The 15,559-nt window shown below is 38.6% G+C and overlaps 1 protein-coding gene across 1 annotated transcript in view; it reads left to right on the forward strand.

Moving 5' to 3' along the window:
- ATP10B (ATPase phospholipid transporting 10B (putative)) overlaps window positions 1-15,559 on the forward strand; it is a 54,769-nt gene that overhangs the window by 17,449 nt on the left and 21,761 nt on the right. Inside the window, exons 4-9 of the mRNA XM_062587701.1 lie at window positions 802-887; window positions 3,916-4,022; window positions 7,894-8,025; window positions 10,587-10,714; window positions 11,578-11,830; window positions 12,721-12,956. Coding sequence (XP_062443685.1) covers window positions 802-887; window positions 3,916-4,022; window positions 7,894-8,025; window positions 10,587-10,714; window positions 11,578-11,830; window positions 12,721-12,956 — 942 coding nt within the window. The remainder of the gene's footprint in view (window positions 1-801; window positions 888-3,915; window positions 4,023-7,893; window positions 8,026-10,586; window positions 10,715-11,577; window positions 11,831-12,720; window positions 12,957-15,559) is intronic.

Genomic DNA, 15,559 nt, shown 5'->3' on the forward strand with positions numbered 1-15,559 from the left:
AACTTGCCTTAAGAAAAGAGGTCATGAAGAGATCCCTAAAGAGAACAAGGGGACTTTCTTAGTAGAAATGTGTTTTCATTTAAAGATCTCAAGATGTTTTATTCAGTTGATATAGAATGGAATACAAAGTATGCCCTACTGTGCAAAAATCAGTGTGTTGGTACCTGATTTCTGATTAATTACTAATGTCTTGGTCAGAGTCAGATGATAAGTTAATAGAAGCTGCAAATACAAGAATTCAGATTGCTCACCACATATCTCTAACTTAGGCAGGAGTGTAACTGTGTGACAGTTGTGGAAGACACTGTAATAATAAGCAAAAGACAGTACTCGTCTACACAGGCCACACTTGCACATTTCTGAGCAGCAGCTTAGCAGCTGTTAGTATCTGCACGTGGTGTCTGTTTTACTGGAAAGGGGTAGAAATAGACACTTAAAATTATTTATAATGAAATGAATTTTTGTTTACCACATAAGAAAAAGGCTAGAATTGTAAAACAGAGGAAGTAAATACTTTGCAGGAAAGCTGTGAAGCTGACCTCCACATCTATTTTCTGAGGAATATTTGGGTTTTGGTGGTGAGGTAGATTTGCTAAGCCCCACCCCCCCACCTTTTCTTTCCCTTTTCCCCCCCCCTTTTTTTTAAGAAACCTCTGATACTGTGTTAACGTTTACAGGAGTAAAGCTTATCTGTTGCTACTGTCATGGAATGTCTATAACTGTATTTAGGTGCTCTTAGTGGTATTCATTTCAAGTATTTGTTGGATTTGACATTCATTCTCAGTGTGTTTCCTCTCGTAGAATACTCCGTTTGAACCAGAACTTTTCGAAAACATCATCATCTGTGAAATGCCTAACAATGATCTCAACAAATTCAAAGGGTACATGTAAGTGCATTTTCTGTCTGAGCTTTAATATTTCACTTGGTGGGGGCTGGACGGAAGCAATTTATTTCATAGGAATTGGTGGATGTTGCTACTATTCTGGACTCAGAAGTCAGTATAAGCTGTAAACTTGAATCTGTGTTTCCAGCCAAAGCAGGACCAAGACTTGACTTTGAATTTGCAGTTGTTTCATATAAATTGTCCTTACAAGACTTCAGCTGTTTTCAGAATTCAGACATTCAGTCCATTTACATTTGACCTATGGGTTAGGCTAGGGTAGATTTTAGATATAAGTCTTCCTAATGCTTAAAGGTGTTCAGCTGCATGGCTCTGGTTTTTTCATATTTATGGCCAGAGGGAAAAGATATTCAGGATCTAGCTGAGAAACCTGATTTTCTTCATACAGCTGGGAAAAGCAAGCAAGTGAGCAAGAAAAATCTGACTTGATCAAAGCATTAAACTAGTATAAAAATGTAAGCCTCACTATGTATGCGAGGAAAAAACTACATCATGTATTACCTATGTTCTTTCTTTTGTTAAATAATTCTGAGATAGGCACAATGCTTAAGTCTATACTAGCAAATTCAGTAGATCTAAACCCATTTCCTGGCCATAGAGTCAAATTGTGTGGCAGAGCTCATGTACTAGCATTCTGTTTCCCTCGGCTGCTTTTGAGGGGCCTCCTCAGCATGGTCCATGCTGTTTGGTTCGTGCTGATGCTCACACCATTTCAGGGCATTGCTTGGAGTACTCGCTGCCCCAGAACAAAAGCATGCCCAGATTATACCAACAATTCAGTTCAACAGTTCTTGTGCTAGCATCCAGGTCCAAGCCCTGGTTCTGTTTAGTTTACTAATAGCTAAACTAGTAGTTAATGCCTCTGGAGGAATGGAATAAGAGCTTTGCACCTGGAATAGCTGGAAATAGCCAGATTCTCTAACATGAGGAAAACAGCAGGTTGTATGCTATTAGCACTGACTATTTCTAATCTCATCTTGAGAATTTATGCCATGCAAGGATGGTGCCTCTAATAGCAGTGCCATTTCCCCTCTAATGTAATATCTTAACAGGGAAAAACAGGTCAAGTTCATATTGATCACTGGCTGCGGTTTACTGTCTTGGAGGACCATTGGGTATAATCTAAATCGAAGCAATCCTTCAACTTATCCTGCTATAGTGACACAGAGCACTGAGATTGTGGATATGCAGGCTATATGTCACAAGCAAACACACAAATACCACATCCTTAGGATCCAGAATTGGCTTCAAAATCTTCAAATCTCTGCTAAAACTCTATAACAGAAATTTCTTCTGGATATACCTATTATCTCACCTGCTTGATGGAGTATAGAATTAATCGTCTATTATTCCTAGTTCAGGGATAGATAAAAGAATTTTCCAGTAAAAACTTTTCACAATTAGCTGAGGTTTTTGCCTTCAGTCTGCTGCTGTTCAAACCATTTTGTAAACTCAAATTACTCGATTCAAACAAAAAGTGAAATCTCAACAAAGAAAGGTGTAACCAGCTCACACTGGCTATTAAAAGAGGTACATACCTCTACAATGTCATCAGATTACTTTTTTCTCCAGGAATCTGTAATAAATCATTGAACCTCTAATGCCTTGATATAAGACTGTAGTAGTGCTGAAGAACTCTCTGCTAAAATGGCAACAAAGAACTTAGTTGTGTCCATCAGCACACCTGACCACAATGACTTCTGACCAAGCAGACACTGCAAGGCTTCTACTAAATTGTTTCCCCAAGGCTGAATCTAGAGTCCTACAAAAAGAGGTTTCTGGGATTATTTTTACATGTTAACAAGATATTTTCATTAATATTTTTTAAGTAGCACAACACATATAGGATACTTAAATCTCATTCACCAAAATCTGGGCTTTGCATACACAAAACACTTATAACCCACCTGGTGTTCAAATGCCAGTGAAGGCAACCGAGCTTCTGTAATTAGTAGCTGCTTTTAAAACCATACACCCTCCCTCTAACACATTGCAATGACCTGCTCCTGATTTAACACTGCAAGTCAGAGCTGCCTTGCAACATTTTTCTCTAGAGTCTTTGAGCAAAGCCATTATTCTATCAATGGTAGCTATTTGAGGCCTAAACCTATTAATTCAAGTTTGAGATTATATATTCAAATGTCACTGCACACAAACATAGGACATGGGACTGTAAATAGGCCTGAGCCAGCAGCTAATCATGCCCCACATTTGAGTAATGCTGCAGTTCACTAGTAAACATGAGGGGGAATAGCCGGTAGAAAGTAGCCAAAGTGAACCAAAGTGAAAAGTCTCAGCTTTGATAAAGATCTCAGTAGGAGTGTATAATAAAGACTATGAGTCTTTTTACGACTCATATGCTGTAAGTAGCTGTATGCTTTCATTTTCAGGGGCAAGTAACAAATTGCCTACCTGGTGGAGTGCTGACTGTATAATTTCCATTGAGTTTTCATTAGTCCATTTTGCTAGCAGAAGGATCTGTTGTATGACTGCACATCTTCAGCTGGGATAAAAAAAGTGTTCAGTGTAGTGTGGGAGTGAAGAAACTCTCAGCCTAGAGACTCATGAAGATTTCAGTTCACAAAGATAAGAACCCCTTTGGCGGCCAACAGAGATCCAGAGATCAGCTTGCACAGAAGGCTGGTATATTCATCTGACCTTTAACAACTGGTAAAGCTTGCTGAGCTTTCTAGAAGAATTTCAGCTTACTTAAGTCATACAATGTATATTGGCTTAATTTATTAGATACTAAACCAGATAAGGTACCAAGTCAAAGCCAAAACCTCTTCGTATTGACATCTCAATACATGCACCATGAAAGTGGGCTTTCAAAGAGATACCAATACTTCTATATGTCTTCTGAGTGGAATCTTTACTAACGATAAGTAGCACAAAATATAAGTGAAATAAGACACTCACAGTGCCTTGATTTCAACTTACATGCGCACACACATGTTTAATACTATATGAGAACAGAAAAGGACATTGCTTCATTTTACTTCATTTCTTCTAGGGAACAGCCGAATCATGAACAGATTGGTTTTAGCATTGAAAGCCTTTTGCTTCGTGGATGTACAATCAGAAACACTGAGGTTGCAATAGGAATTGTTGTATATGCAGGTAAGGTGTACTCTATATCTAGCTAAGCACATAATTTCTCTTTAAATAACCTTAAGTAAGTATGTGTAGTCTAAAACTGCACCATAATTCAATAGTTTGTTTTAAAAACTGGTAGTGCATAGAAAAAATTAATAGCTTGATAAAGTCAATGCATTAGTCATCTCTCTCCAAAGCCAAAATGGCAAGTGATGGTATCCTTGTGTATGTCAAATGTCTTGCTACACTTAGGCAAAGTATCCAGACATGTCAAAACCAATAAGACGAGTTTGTGCTCCCTCTCAGGTCAGAGACTGTGATTATAAAAGCTAATTTCACCTGCCATAAGACCTGCTGCCCTAATGGGGAGTACTGCCAGGTTCTCAGAGCAGAAACTGATCCAGCTTAATATCCAGCCAGCAAAAAAAATGGCTAATTTTTATCACAAAGCCAAAAAGTGCTAGTGCCAGCACAAGGGGAGCACTGAGAACAAGCAGCCGGAGGTGACAGAAGAGGCAGGACTGAATCTTTCAGCAGCAGCAACACAAGTTTGTGCTGATCTAGTGTGTCGATGAAACCACAGATTTCATGCAGCAAAAGAGATGAACCAAGCAAGACAGCCTCAGTGCCCAGATCAAGTGCAGCAGCACTAGATTGGCAGTTGGAAAGCTCACTGCGTTCTCAGGATGTTTGACCTTTGGAGTTACCAGTGCTTTTAATCTGTGACCACAGCTTATTGTTAGCTTTGACCCTCTTTATTTGTAGATGCCAGACTATTGTTGGCCCTATTTTTGCTCCAGAAAAGGTGGATCAGCTACCCTCTTTTTCCCTCTTTATCTGTAGATTTAATAAAATTCAATTTAAATAGGAAAAAATAATTCAATTCTTGGTTATTTTTGATCTTTTTGGTAGAGTCATGTCACCTATTGCAGGTTCTAACTATCAGCATGGGCATTCAAAGCTAGGCTACTTAAGAAAAATTAAAGTCGCCATGTTTGCAAGGGTCACTTTCTTTAGATTACTTTAATAATCCTCAGTCTGGATTATTTTACATGACAGTTGGTAAAATGGCCATTCTATCTACTCACTAAGTTGTCCCTAAATGGCTATAGCTCACATAGGTTTCCAGTGTGGCATTCATTCATGGGCCTTTCATTACCTGCTTTTCTGAACATTGCATGCCGTGATGGTGCTTACCAGACAGCGGCAACTGTTTCTGGGGGGGGGGAACTAGAGGTATTCCCAACCTACCGCCCCATCTTTGGAAGTAGCTACTGTATAAAAATCTGTGGGAACCATTCTCCGTAGAATTGGAGTAATTTGTCTTCCCTTCTCATTAGGATTCCAGTTTCAATTCTCTTTAGACAAGTCATTTCCCAGTATGTTCCTCTGACCACCAGCACAGATCCTAATTTGGATCCCTGCTAATGTTACTTAAGATGTTAGTCGTGAAGGCTGCAGTTTTAGAGTCATTCTGAAGCTGCATTGTCCGTGATCAGAGTATGTCTTCATTATGATTTTTCCACTGGCATCTAATTGTTAATGTCAACATAAAAGTTTATTCTTTTCTTCTTCTAAAATCAGATTCACCTGAGCCAGTGCTAACTTCATTTCTAGGGTTCCTTGACATTGATTTTTCTCTGGCTTTAATCATGATCTGTGACCTTTTCTGAACAGCCAAGATCAGTCACATTATGAAATGGCACATTTTCCATTTTTATAACTCTGTTACTCCTCAAACTTACTTTCTAACAGAATCCTTTGTGAAGCACAGAGACATCACTTACCGTGATTGTTTAGCCTGTGCAGTTCCCATTGACTCAAATATGGTTTTACCTTTTTCATGGCTACTCAAATGGTTCTACACAAACCAATAGTGCTAATGCACAGAAACCTTGTTATGGAGCAACAGCCTGTACTTTGCTCATATTGATGGGAGTAGTGGCAAGAAATATATGCCTTTCAGATAATAAAATACCAGAAGAAAAATGAGTTTTCAGTGAGCCTATCAGCATCCAGAAAGGGAGACAAGCTACCAGTGGAGTGGTAGGTGAGGTGCTGTGTTACACTGCATGTGAAGCTGCAAAGATCCAAGGAGAAAAGTTAGTTTATTTCTCTTATTTCTGATAGTCTATCTGTTGCAAGCTGATACATGTATCAGAGCAGTGTGGAAAACCCCACACTTTTTTGATGGTCAGCTGAAGTGGAAAAAGATGATAGAGCTGAAATTTGTGTGTGTGGGGGGGAATCCCATTCTCTTGCTGACATAAATCCACCAACATTTCCCTCGTCGAGAGAAGGGAGGAGAGGTTTTTTTGTTTGTTTATTTTCAACATAACACAGTCCATTCAGCCTGAAATAAAAGAAAAGTGTGGAACAAGACTCCCACAGCTGCTGGAAGAACAGAAGAGCGGGCAGCAGTACTCTTCTCTCCTCCACAGCTCAGTGGTTAGAGCATTTGTTCACCATAGGGAAGACAGTTTGTGTTCACAGCTCTGCTGTTACGGAAGTGAACCACACATCTCCTGCCTCACAAGTCGCACCCCGAATACCTGGCAGTGTGAAACAAGTGTGTACGTACCTGAGCTGGAAAGGGGCATTTGTGGTATAAGCTGGTCCTGCTGACATAACTCCAGGTTGTGCAAATAATTATATATTCATTGGAACAGGAAGCCAAGAGTCCCAGCTCTTGGGTGAGTGTCCTGAACATAAGGCTGGAGAGTAATTTTCTCTCTTGCTCTCTGCCTCAATTAATAACCTTTGATATAAAATTGGAATGAATCCAGTAAGACTGATTGTATTACAGCCTAGTAATAGAAGACTTTGGTTCCAATCCCTTCCCTAGAGAAAGCCAAAAGATAGATTGGAAAATAGTCTCTCTCCATACACATCATGCACCTACAAACAAAAAATAAATACAAATCTGCAGAGTTTATTTTCAGGGAAAGTCACTGTAGAAATAAACATAAAGGATACCATTTAATACAGCAATAGATGGTATTCAGATATCACAATTGTGGGGACACAGTTTTGCTAATGTTGATAGACTAGAAAGAGCACTTTTTGCTTGTAGGCTTCTTACAGCATTCCTCTTTTTCCATTTCAAATATACCAGCTCAATTCTAATTCAATGTGTTATAGATTTGAGTTATTTTATTTCTTGTCCTGTTTTGTTAGCACTTTATATCCACATAGTGAAAAACTAAATGTTATTAGTATCTTTCACTACTGGATCTGACATGTTGGGTTTTATTTAAGTTAATACATAAAATGTGCGTAGCAGTTTCTAACTAGCTGATGAAAATATTTAAATGTAAGTTTCAGGAATCAGTACAGAAGCTAATCAAGTTGTTTGCAAATGCATAAATATAATATTGTTGTTTTTCTTCCTTTTTATCTCAGGGAGATTTAGCTTTTATGTAGAAGCACATACGTGCTAATAACTCTCAAGAGATCTGAATGTTGATACAAGTCTTGCAATCCTGCTGAATCTGTTGTCTTTGGAGGAGTAAAATATGTGTGACAGCTAAAACCTGTAATGTGATTGGAGGTCTTTTGTAACCCTCTAGACTTGATCTCAAGTTTTACTCCCTTCTAATAAGGGAAGTGAGACTAATGTGATGTGTAATTTCACTAAAAGTGCATGTTAAACTTAGCTTAAACTTTGGAATATCTATGGATATTTGTACATAAACGTATACATTTTATTGATATATATGCACATATATACTTTCATGTGCTGCTACTCAATCCAACTGAGAAGATGGGCGATGAAATCGTTTAATGAAACTAATGTTAGTCATGTGCATCCTGCTCCCTTTTCATGAGAGAAATACTTTAAAGAAAACCTAGAAAATACTGCATAAGCATGACTACATCCCTTTGTGTTTTAAAGGTCATGAAACTAAGGCTATGCTAAATAACAATGGTCCTCGTTACAAGCGCAGCAAGATAGAGCGACGGATGAATATGGATATTTTTTTCTGTGTGGGACTTCTGTTTGCAATGTGTCTTGTCGGAGCAGTAGGTATGAACCCTCTTCTGTTTTGATGGTTTTTTGTTTTTTTTTTTAAAAAAAGGAAAAAAAAGAAACGGTCTTCTAATCAAATCTAGAGCTGACATGCCCCATGCTTTTGGGCTCTTTCCAATAGCCAAGTTAAAATGGTAAATCTGAGCAATCCACAGGGAAGGAAAGTCAGCTATGGCTATGAATATTTCAGGTAAGACCTATCTGAAGTATGGTAAAATATGTAAAATAGAGTGAGGGGAAGTAATTAGGTTAGTGCATTATAGGAATTAGTACTTATCAACAGAGATGTACTGCCTTAGTGGGTGTCCACTCCTCGTGTATAACAACGAAAGTAAAGTGATGAACCCGCATTTCAGTAAAGTGCTCCTCTAATGAGTTAGCCTGGCTGATGTTAGCCGGAGGTACCCAATCGACAACCCATGGGATATATGGATATGTGTCTGTAAAGGATAATTTGTCCTGTTCAGAGCCTCTCCACAGCTATCTTCTTTTCCAAAGGCCCATTTACAGCAGCCTGAGAGATGGATTAACTGTTTAGGTAGGAGCAGTCTGCACTTTTCTGGGTGGGTCTTGCAGTGCCTCCCTTGTCATGTGAGTATCCTTGAATTCAGTAACTGGGTGGGCTGGGACTATCCAAGGATACCTTACGCTATTGCTAATTTTAAATTGTCACCTTCATGCTTCTGATGTAAGCACACACTTGCTTTCCAGTACCAGCAGTGATCTCTTCCAGGCAGGTCAGAATTAATAGGTCCCCCTAACTCCAGGGAAAGGGCCGAAGTTTAAGCCCGGTGAGTTTTGAATGGATCGCTATAAAGAGATATCAGAGTGTTTTGTGTTCAGAGCTCCTTTTCTTCTCTTTAATTGACTTCATCTCAGCCATAACTTGCTTAGTGCTACTGCTCTGGTTTAGTTTTGTATATACAAAGTCTAATCTGTGTGGCCCTGTCAAGTTTTCCTGAACCTGCCTGGAGGCATGTGATGTGATACACAAACAAGTCATCAGTGTAATATCAGTAGAAGTAAAAGTAATCCAGAAAGATGAACAATAGAATCAACTTAATCACTTTTTTAATTTTGCTGCTTCGTGTTGCAGTGGGCTTTTTTGGCACAGAAACGGGATTTCAGTTTGACAACAGATCTGTGTGCTAGGGAGAGAAAGAGACTTTATTTTCATTGTTCATTGGCTGCTGTCACGTAGATTTAGAAAGTCGTCTTTGTCACACTGATATGCAAGGGCTCTTGAGTAATAAAGCCCTTTAAGGTTTGAAGCAGTTCCTGAAAAAAAAATCAGCATTTAAAAACAAATTTATCTGCTCAGGTAAACAAAAAAAAAAGGAAAAATATAAAATGTTCATATCCTAAGTGAAATATTTAAAGTAGTAGTAAGTCCATTAGCTTTCATCTGTTCAAAATGTCCCATAGCTCTAACATTTGTACTTCACAAACTTGTTTGAATGTAGGATTCTACAAATTTGTGAAGCTGTAGATTTTTAAATCTAGGAAGAAATATTACCAGTGAATCAATTATCAGTATTTTCCTTGTATACAGTGAAAAAGCGGGCTATGAAGTGAGCAGTGGAGAGTAGTTATCCTTGTTCAGACTTGACAGAGGTCCCTGGCAATGAGAAAGTATTCCTGAAATAATTTGAATTCATTTGGCAGCATTTAAGTAGGCAGATGCTGCAAAACAACTGCTTGTTTAATTGGTACTAATAGAAGTTTTATCAGGACTGGGTATGCAAAGTGGACTAATAGAGGTTTTTGGTGGGTAGAAGGCATCTGGAACGGTAATGTGGTGTGGGGAAACTGAATCATTTTTCCCTAGTTCTATGTGAAGTTTCTAGTGCTGCAAATTCAGTAACATCCTTGAGCAAAGTTTGTTTCAGTAAAAATCATATGAAAGATAGTAAAGTAATTGTGATGGGATATTGGTAAGTAAACCTCTGAACAAGAGATTTTGCTTTAGCAGTGCAGTGAAACATACATATTTTTAAAATACAGGGGAAGAAGCAACAGCAGTTTTGGGTCTGACTTAATTGAAGGGAAATAGAGGGACTGTAACAAGAGCTGCCAAGACTAATTATAGGGAATACGTCAACTGTAACAAAGGGAGGAAATCGAGAGTTGTCAGGAAGATGAGACTGGTTTAAGTTTGGCTTTATAAAGTCTAAAAGCCTACTCTCCCTTAGATAGAGGAATTTGAGCCTTTAGCATTGAGGACCCCTCCAGAGAGATGGGGTGCAGAGTGAAAAGAGATCTGTGCAAAGCGAAGAGCCCTGGGAGGACAGCTGCTGAAGGAGATGTGGATAAAGGGATTACTAAAAAACATTCATAAGTACTTATTTATTATTAGTACGCCTATCATGTATATGTGCTGCAGAGTTCTGCAGATATTTTACATTCCCCAACAGATATATAGCATTGTTTGGGGGCTATTGCTTTGGAAATCTTCTTGTCTTTTAAATATCATAGCAGTCTATATCTGCAAATTTCGGATACCTTGTCCAGTCACCTTCCTGCTCAGTTTGTTTTGATATTTTGTGTCATTCATATAGGGCATGGCATTTGGAGTGGAACCTTCTCGGAGCATCCACCTTATGATGTCCCAGATGTGAATGGCAATTATTTGTCTCCAGTTGTTGCTGGTTTCTACATGTTCTTGACTATGATAATCCTGTTGCAGGTAAGAGACAAAAAAATCTCTGTTAATTTTAAGGAAGACATTATTTAAAACTGCATATGTTTGCTAATAAGCAATTAATATCAACTAATAATTGTATGATACCTTCTTAATCTTATTTTAACATATTGTTAGGAGAGTTTCAAAACATCCAAGTATGAGGGTCCTTTTTTTTTTTTTTTTAACTGAAGATTTTTCTTTATTACTGTTGAGCACCACTAGGAAACAGATAGGAAAGATATGTATTATATCATCAAATAGCTCCAGAATTTCTAACATACACACTAAGGAGGATGTTTACAGTCAAATGTCAGCTTTTTATTCCTACCTGCATCTCTCATTCCAAAAATAGGACTGTCACTTAGTATCTCAGGAAAACAGTGAAACAAAAATTATTGTCATTTTTGCTAATGGGGAATAATAACTAGGTATGGTTGTGCTGATTTGGGAAGGAAGCTAAATTACGAGGAGGAGGAGGTTGCAGGAAGTTTTGCATGCACAGGAATTGGTTGTGCAGCTTTTTTACTTAAGAGTTGCAATGTGCGCTGGTCCATCCTTTTCAGGATGCATCTCAGGTTAGAAAATGTGCTTTGTAAGAGCATCCTCTGAAAGATCCAAGATTTTTGCATTTAGAGCTTCAGGCTTCTTGTCTTATATTTGTCATTTATTGAATCTGTTTATCCATTGCTGTTGTATCCGGACTTCTTTAATTTCTGAACTGCTGTTTTTCAGTCCTACAGTATGTCTCTAGAGAGAATTGTTTATCTGCTTTTTCTGGAAAGTGTTAGTACGTCTGTGACAGGACTTTGCTGAGAGAAAGCAGTAAGACTTGTCTTACCCCTCAATAAGAATTTAATCTTTTTCAGGTTTTAATCCCCATTTCTCTCTATGTGTCCATTGAGTTAGTCAAGCTGGGCCAAGTTTTTTTAATTCACAATGACATTGACCTGTATGACGAGGAAGCAGATTTGCCCATACAGTGTCGAGCCTTAAATATTACTGAAGATCTCGGACAAATCCAGTATATCTTCTCAGACAAAACTGGGACACTAACAGAAAACAAAATGGTATTCCGACGCTGTACTGTCAATGGAAATGAGTTTTCACATCAGGAAAATGGTGAGACACACATTTTTATGCTCACTTTTCTCTCTAAACAACTAAATATTATTAATTTAAATATTAATGTTTAAAACTACTGAGCCTTTTTCTGGTTGACAATATAGAGCTTTGATGTCTCCATTTTGTGAGGAACTCCTGTTACGGAGATTCACCAAAGTGAAGGAGTTTTCAGTGATTCTGAAGCCAGGTGTGAAGGTCTTCCTGTTCCCACTGCAGACATCTCAGGCCTTGTGCTGCACTGAAACCCATTTGAGACTGCAAAGGCAACATTCTGTCTTTCATTTCTGCAGGTAGTTACTGCCAGCCGACCTTTTACAGACTCACAAACTGAGATTAGTTAGTAATTAAACTCAATGGGTCCAAAAGTAATAACCATATCTGTGTGATATGAACGATTACAATTATACATTTTCTAGAGTAGACTCTAGCTGTAGTCCTTATTCGGGCCTCTTTGAATCTGTGGTTTTGACTCAGGCCCGGTGCTCCTTGTTACTTTCTCTACATAGCGCTAAGATTTTATTTAGCTGGCAAGCTGCTGCCAAATAGATGTTTGTGCTCTGTGACTGAAAACATTAACAACGTTGTGAATTAGCATATTTCACTCTCTTATTCCAGTCAACTGCAAAGTGCAGCTAAAGAGACTGAGCATTATGAGAAGTCCATAAAAGTGATTGATTGTTTTGAAAATGTATTTTTTTCTTACAATCATAAACATTTCAGAGTGAGAGTTGTCAGAAACTGAAATTGATAGTGAAGTTTTTCTGATGTTTTATGAATTGTTTTCACTTTACATTAGTTTCTTTTTTCTTTTCTTTTTTTTTTTTTAACTAACCAAGGAGTTCCTCACGAACAAAATGATAGGTAAGGTTTCATTTTCTCTTTTACAGCCAGACGTCTGGAAACCCACAAGGAGCTGGATTTAGATGATGAGGACTTTGCAAAACTTCAGCACTTCACTCTTCCTGTAATTAATATTGGGCAACCAGCTACTTATAAACAGAGAACCGTAAGACCTTTAAGGAGGTGCCAGAGTGCTAGGGCTCATTTTCAAGGCCATGTAAGGCAGAAGTCACTCGGTCGTCGTGACAGCAACCAATCTCAAGTGGCATTCAGCAGTACCCTCGTGAGTATGAGCAAACAGAGCCAATGCATTTTAAGCAGTTTTCCTGTGTATTGCATTTCATGACTGGGAGCCAGCAAGCATGTGGGAGAAGACAAGCCATGAAGCAGGCTTGAAGGAGAAGTAGCTGAGTTGGAAAGAAGAAGTTCTAGCCTCAGTGGAGCTAAGAGAGGGACGTGGGATATGGCATTGGGGTCCTCACATAGAGCCTTCAGGCTGCAGCTAACGAGAGGGGTGGTGAGGGTTTGGGAGTGGGGGTCCTTGTATCAAAGCAGAAACGTGGGGCACATGGGAGTTTTCTTGGAGGCTGCTTTGACAGGAGGAGGACACTGGAATTTGTGGTTCAAGGATTAAGGTTTGGATTCACAACAGCAAGAGGTGCTTGGCATGAAGGGGAATGAAGTTTTTGTAATGTTGTGATGCACTGGAACTGCTGGGCAATGAGTGGTTGGTCTGGGAACAAGAGAGAGGAGCTGGGGAGGGGAGCAGGATGTGAGACTGGGGCCTGGCTCTGCAGAAGTGGGATGTATGGGTCCTCCTAGGAGCTGATGGTGGGCGAGAGGGTGTGGGGTGGAGGTTACCAGAATTGCAACATATCATCTCAGCTAAGCAGAGTTTAGCCACCCCCATGCGCTGCATGGAAAATGCATGAGCTGCACTCTCCAGAGCAAGTCTGGGAGTTTGTTAGTGTGTCAAAAGCTATGTTGCATTTCATACAAGGCAAAACTGCAGCACTTTTTACATAGGTAATAGGAATGAAGCTAAAAGGGCATATCAGAATAAGTTCTCAAACCACAGGGTTTACAGGGGTGTAAAGTGCTAAATAACCTTGTCCCCGTTCTGTAATTCTGTAGCCTCTGCCTCATTTAAAGTACTGACTTTGAAGTAAATGCTGTCTTCATTGCACTTCTAATAAAATCTTAGGCTCAATGGAATTTTAGGCATAAATCTTCCCCAAATCTCGCACAACCTAATTAAATTTTCAAGTAGAAAAAAACAGATTGGCTTTTTAACAAACATTTCAGATAGGCTTTTTACTGACTCTAGAAGGTTGAATGTTTTCAAAATCAGAATTCCAATTAAAATTAAATGCCAATAAAAACCTTCCAAATATTTATTTTAACAAATTCTGGTAAATAAAGAGCTCTCATAACTTTTTCTGCAGTGAATGAATTCTTTGCCAGAGATATTTTCCCAACTATCTTTTTTTTTCTACCAGATCTTTAAGATTTCTAATACTTCTAGAAATCATCTGCTATGACATTTTTTTCCACAGTAAAAGCAGTATCTGGGGCGCTGATATCAAACACTTGCTTTGCAGTGGAAGATTAAGCTGCTGTCATGGAAATAACCTGTGCTAGCTGCAATAGGTGTCACTTTATCTAAATGAATCATTTAATGTCTTTGACAAATATGAAGATCCAGTAGAAATCTAAATGTCTAGATATTGCCCAAAGTCCATCCTGTATGGTGATATCTTTCAAAAGATGCATAGCAGTGACCTCCTTACACCAGCCAATCCAATTCCCTGGTAGTCAAATGCGGATAATGAGACTTTCTATGTCTCTATTTCTGTATATCTGCTCTGGATAAGAATTTCCTGCTCTTTGGAACTTGTACGTCTTGTCTGACGTGTTTGTACATTGCTAACAACATCTATAGCATCCTGAGTGCTCCAGTATTGTGGGCTTGAATGTATTTCCACAGTATTTTAGCAGTCACAGTTGCTTAAGAAAAAAACATCTTTGAACAATATGTAAATGAAAATACAAAGGTTTTTACTTAATTTGATTATTTTGAGCCTTGCAGAGTCTTTCTGGGTGAATGGCTCTGTTTAAAAAATATATATTCAGGTGTTCTCAGTGGCAGTGAACAGTTGTCAAGCACAATTCTCACCACGAAATTGTGAGACTGAGCTTCTTCAGATTGACACAATGTAAGAGGGGGAAAAAACCGTTTTGTGTAATAACAACATAATGTCTAAAGGCCAGTAGCTGGGACTGTATAGTTTCTTGTTGTTAGGGGTTTTTTTTCATAATAAATGTCAAGTTTCCAAGAGTTGATTTGCCAGCCACATGAAAACTGCTCATGAAAGCTGGTAGCCTCAGGTAATAGGAAAATTGAAGAGCTTTGCACTGCTGAGAAGACACAGTGATTTTGGGTAAGGGTTAGCACAGCATCTGCCATGAGCACCTGCAAGTCAGAACAGTTGCCAAGAAGAGCATTTTAAACCAAGTGAGCTGTTAACATAATAGTATCCTACAAAATACGAAGGGTTTAATTGGGAAGTAACTGTGCCAAACAAAAGAGAATCATTTACAAATGTCAAATTTATATGTGAACAATTCTTAAAGTAAAATTATCTATGCAGTTATCAAAAAAATTACTTATTCTAAATCAGCATTACATGAATGGGTGATAAGCAGGTTGCATATATTATTTTAAGTGCATTTGTACAGTGGTAATTGATTGTGCCTTCAAATCAGCATGTTTGAGGCTTCATCCCCGTATCCTGAGCAGTTCTGCAATTAGGAAGCTATGCAGCTCAAAAAGTATTTCAGCTTGCCTGTTTGTGAGCATGTGCTCTCTGCTTGACAAGTTTTGAT

This window comes from Rhea pennata, chromosome 14 (assembly GCF_028389875.1).
Source record: "Rhea pennata isolate bPtePen1 chromosome 14, bPtePen1.pri, whole genome shotgun sequence".
Taxonomy (NCBI): Eukaryota; Metazoa; Chordata; class Aves; order Rheiformes; family Rheidae; genus Rhea; species Rhea pennata.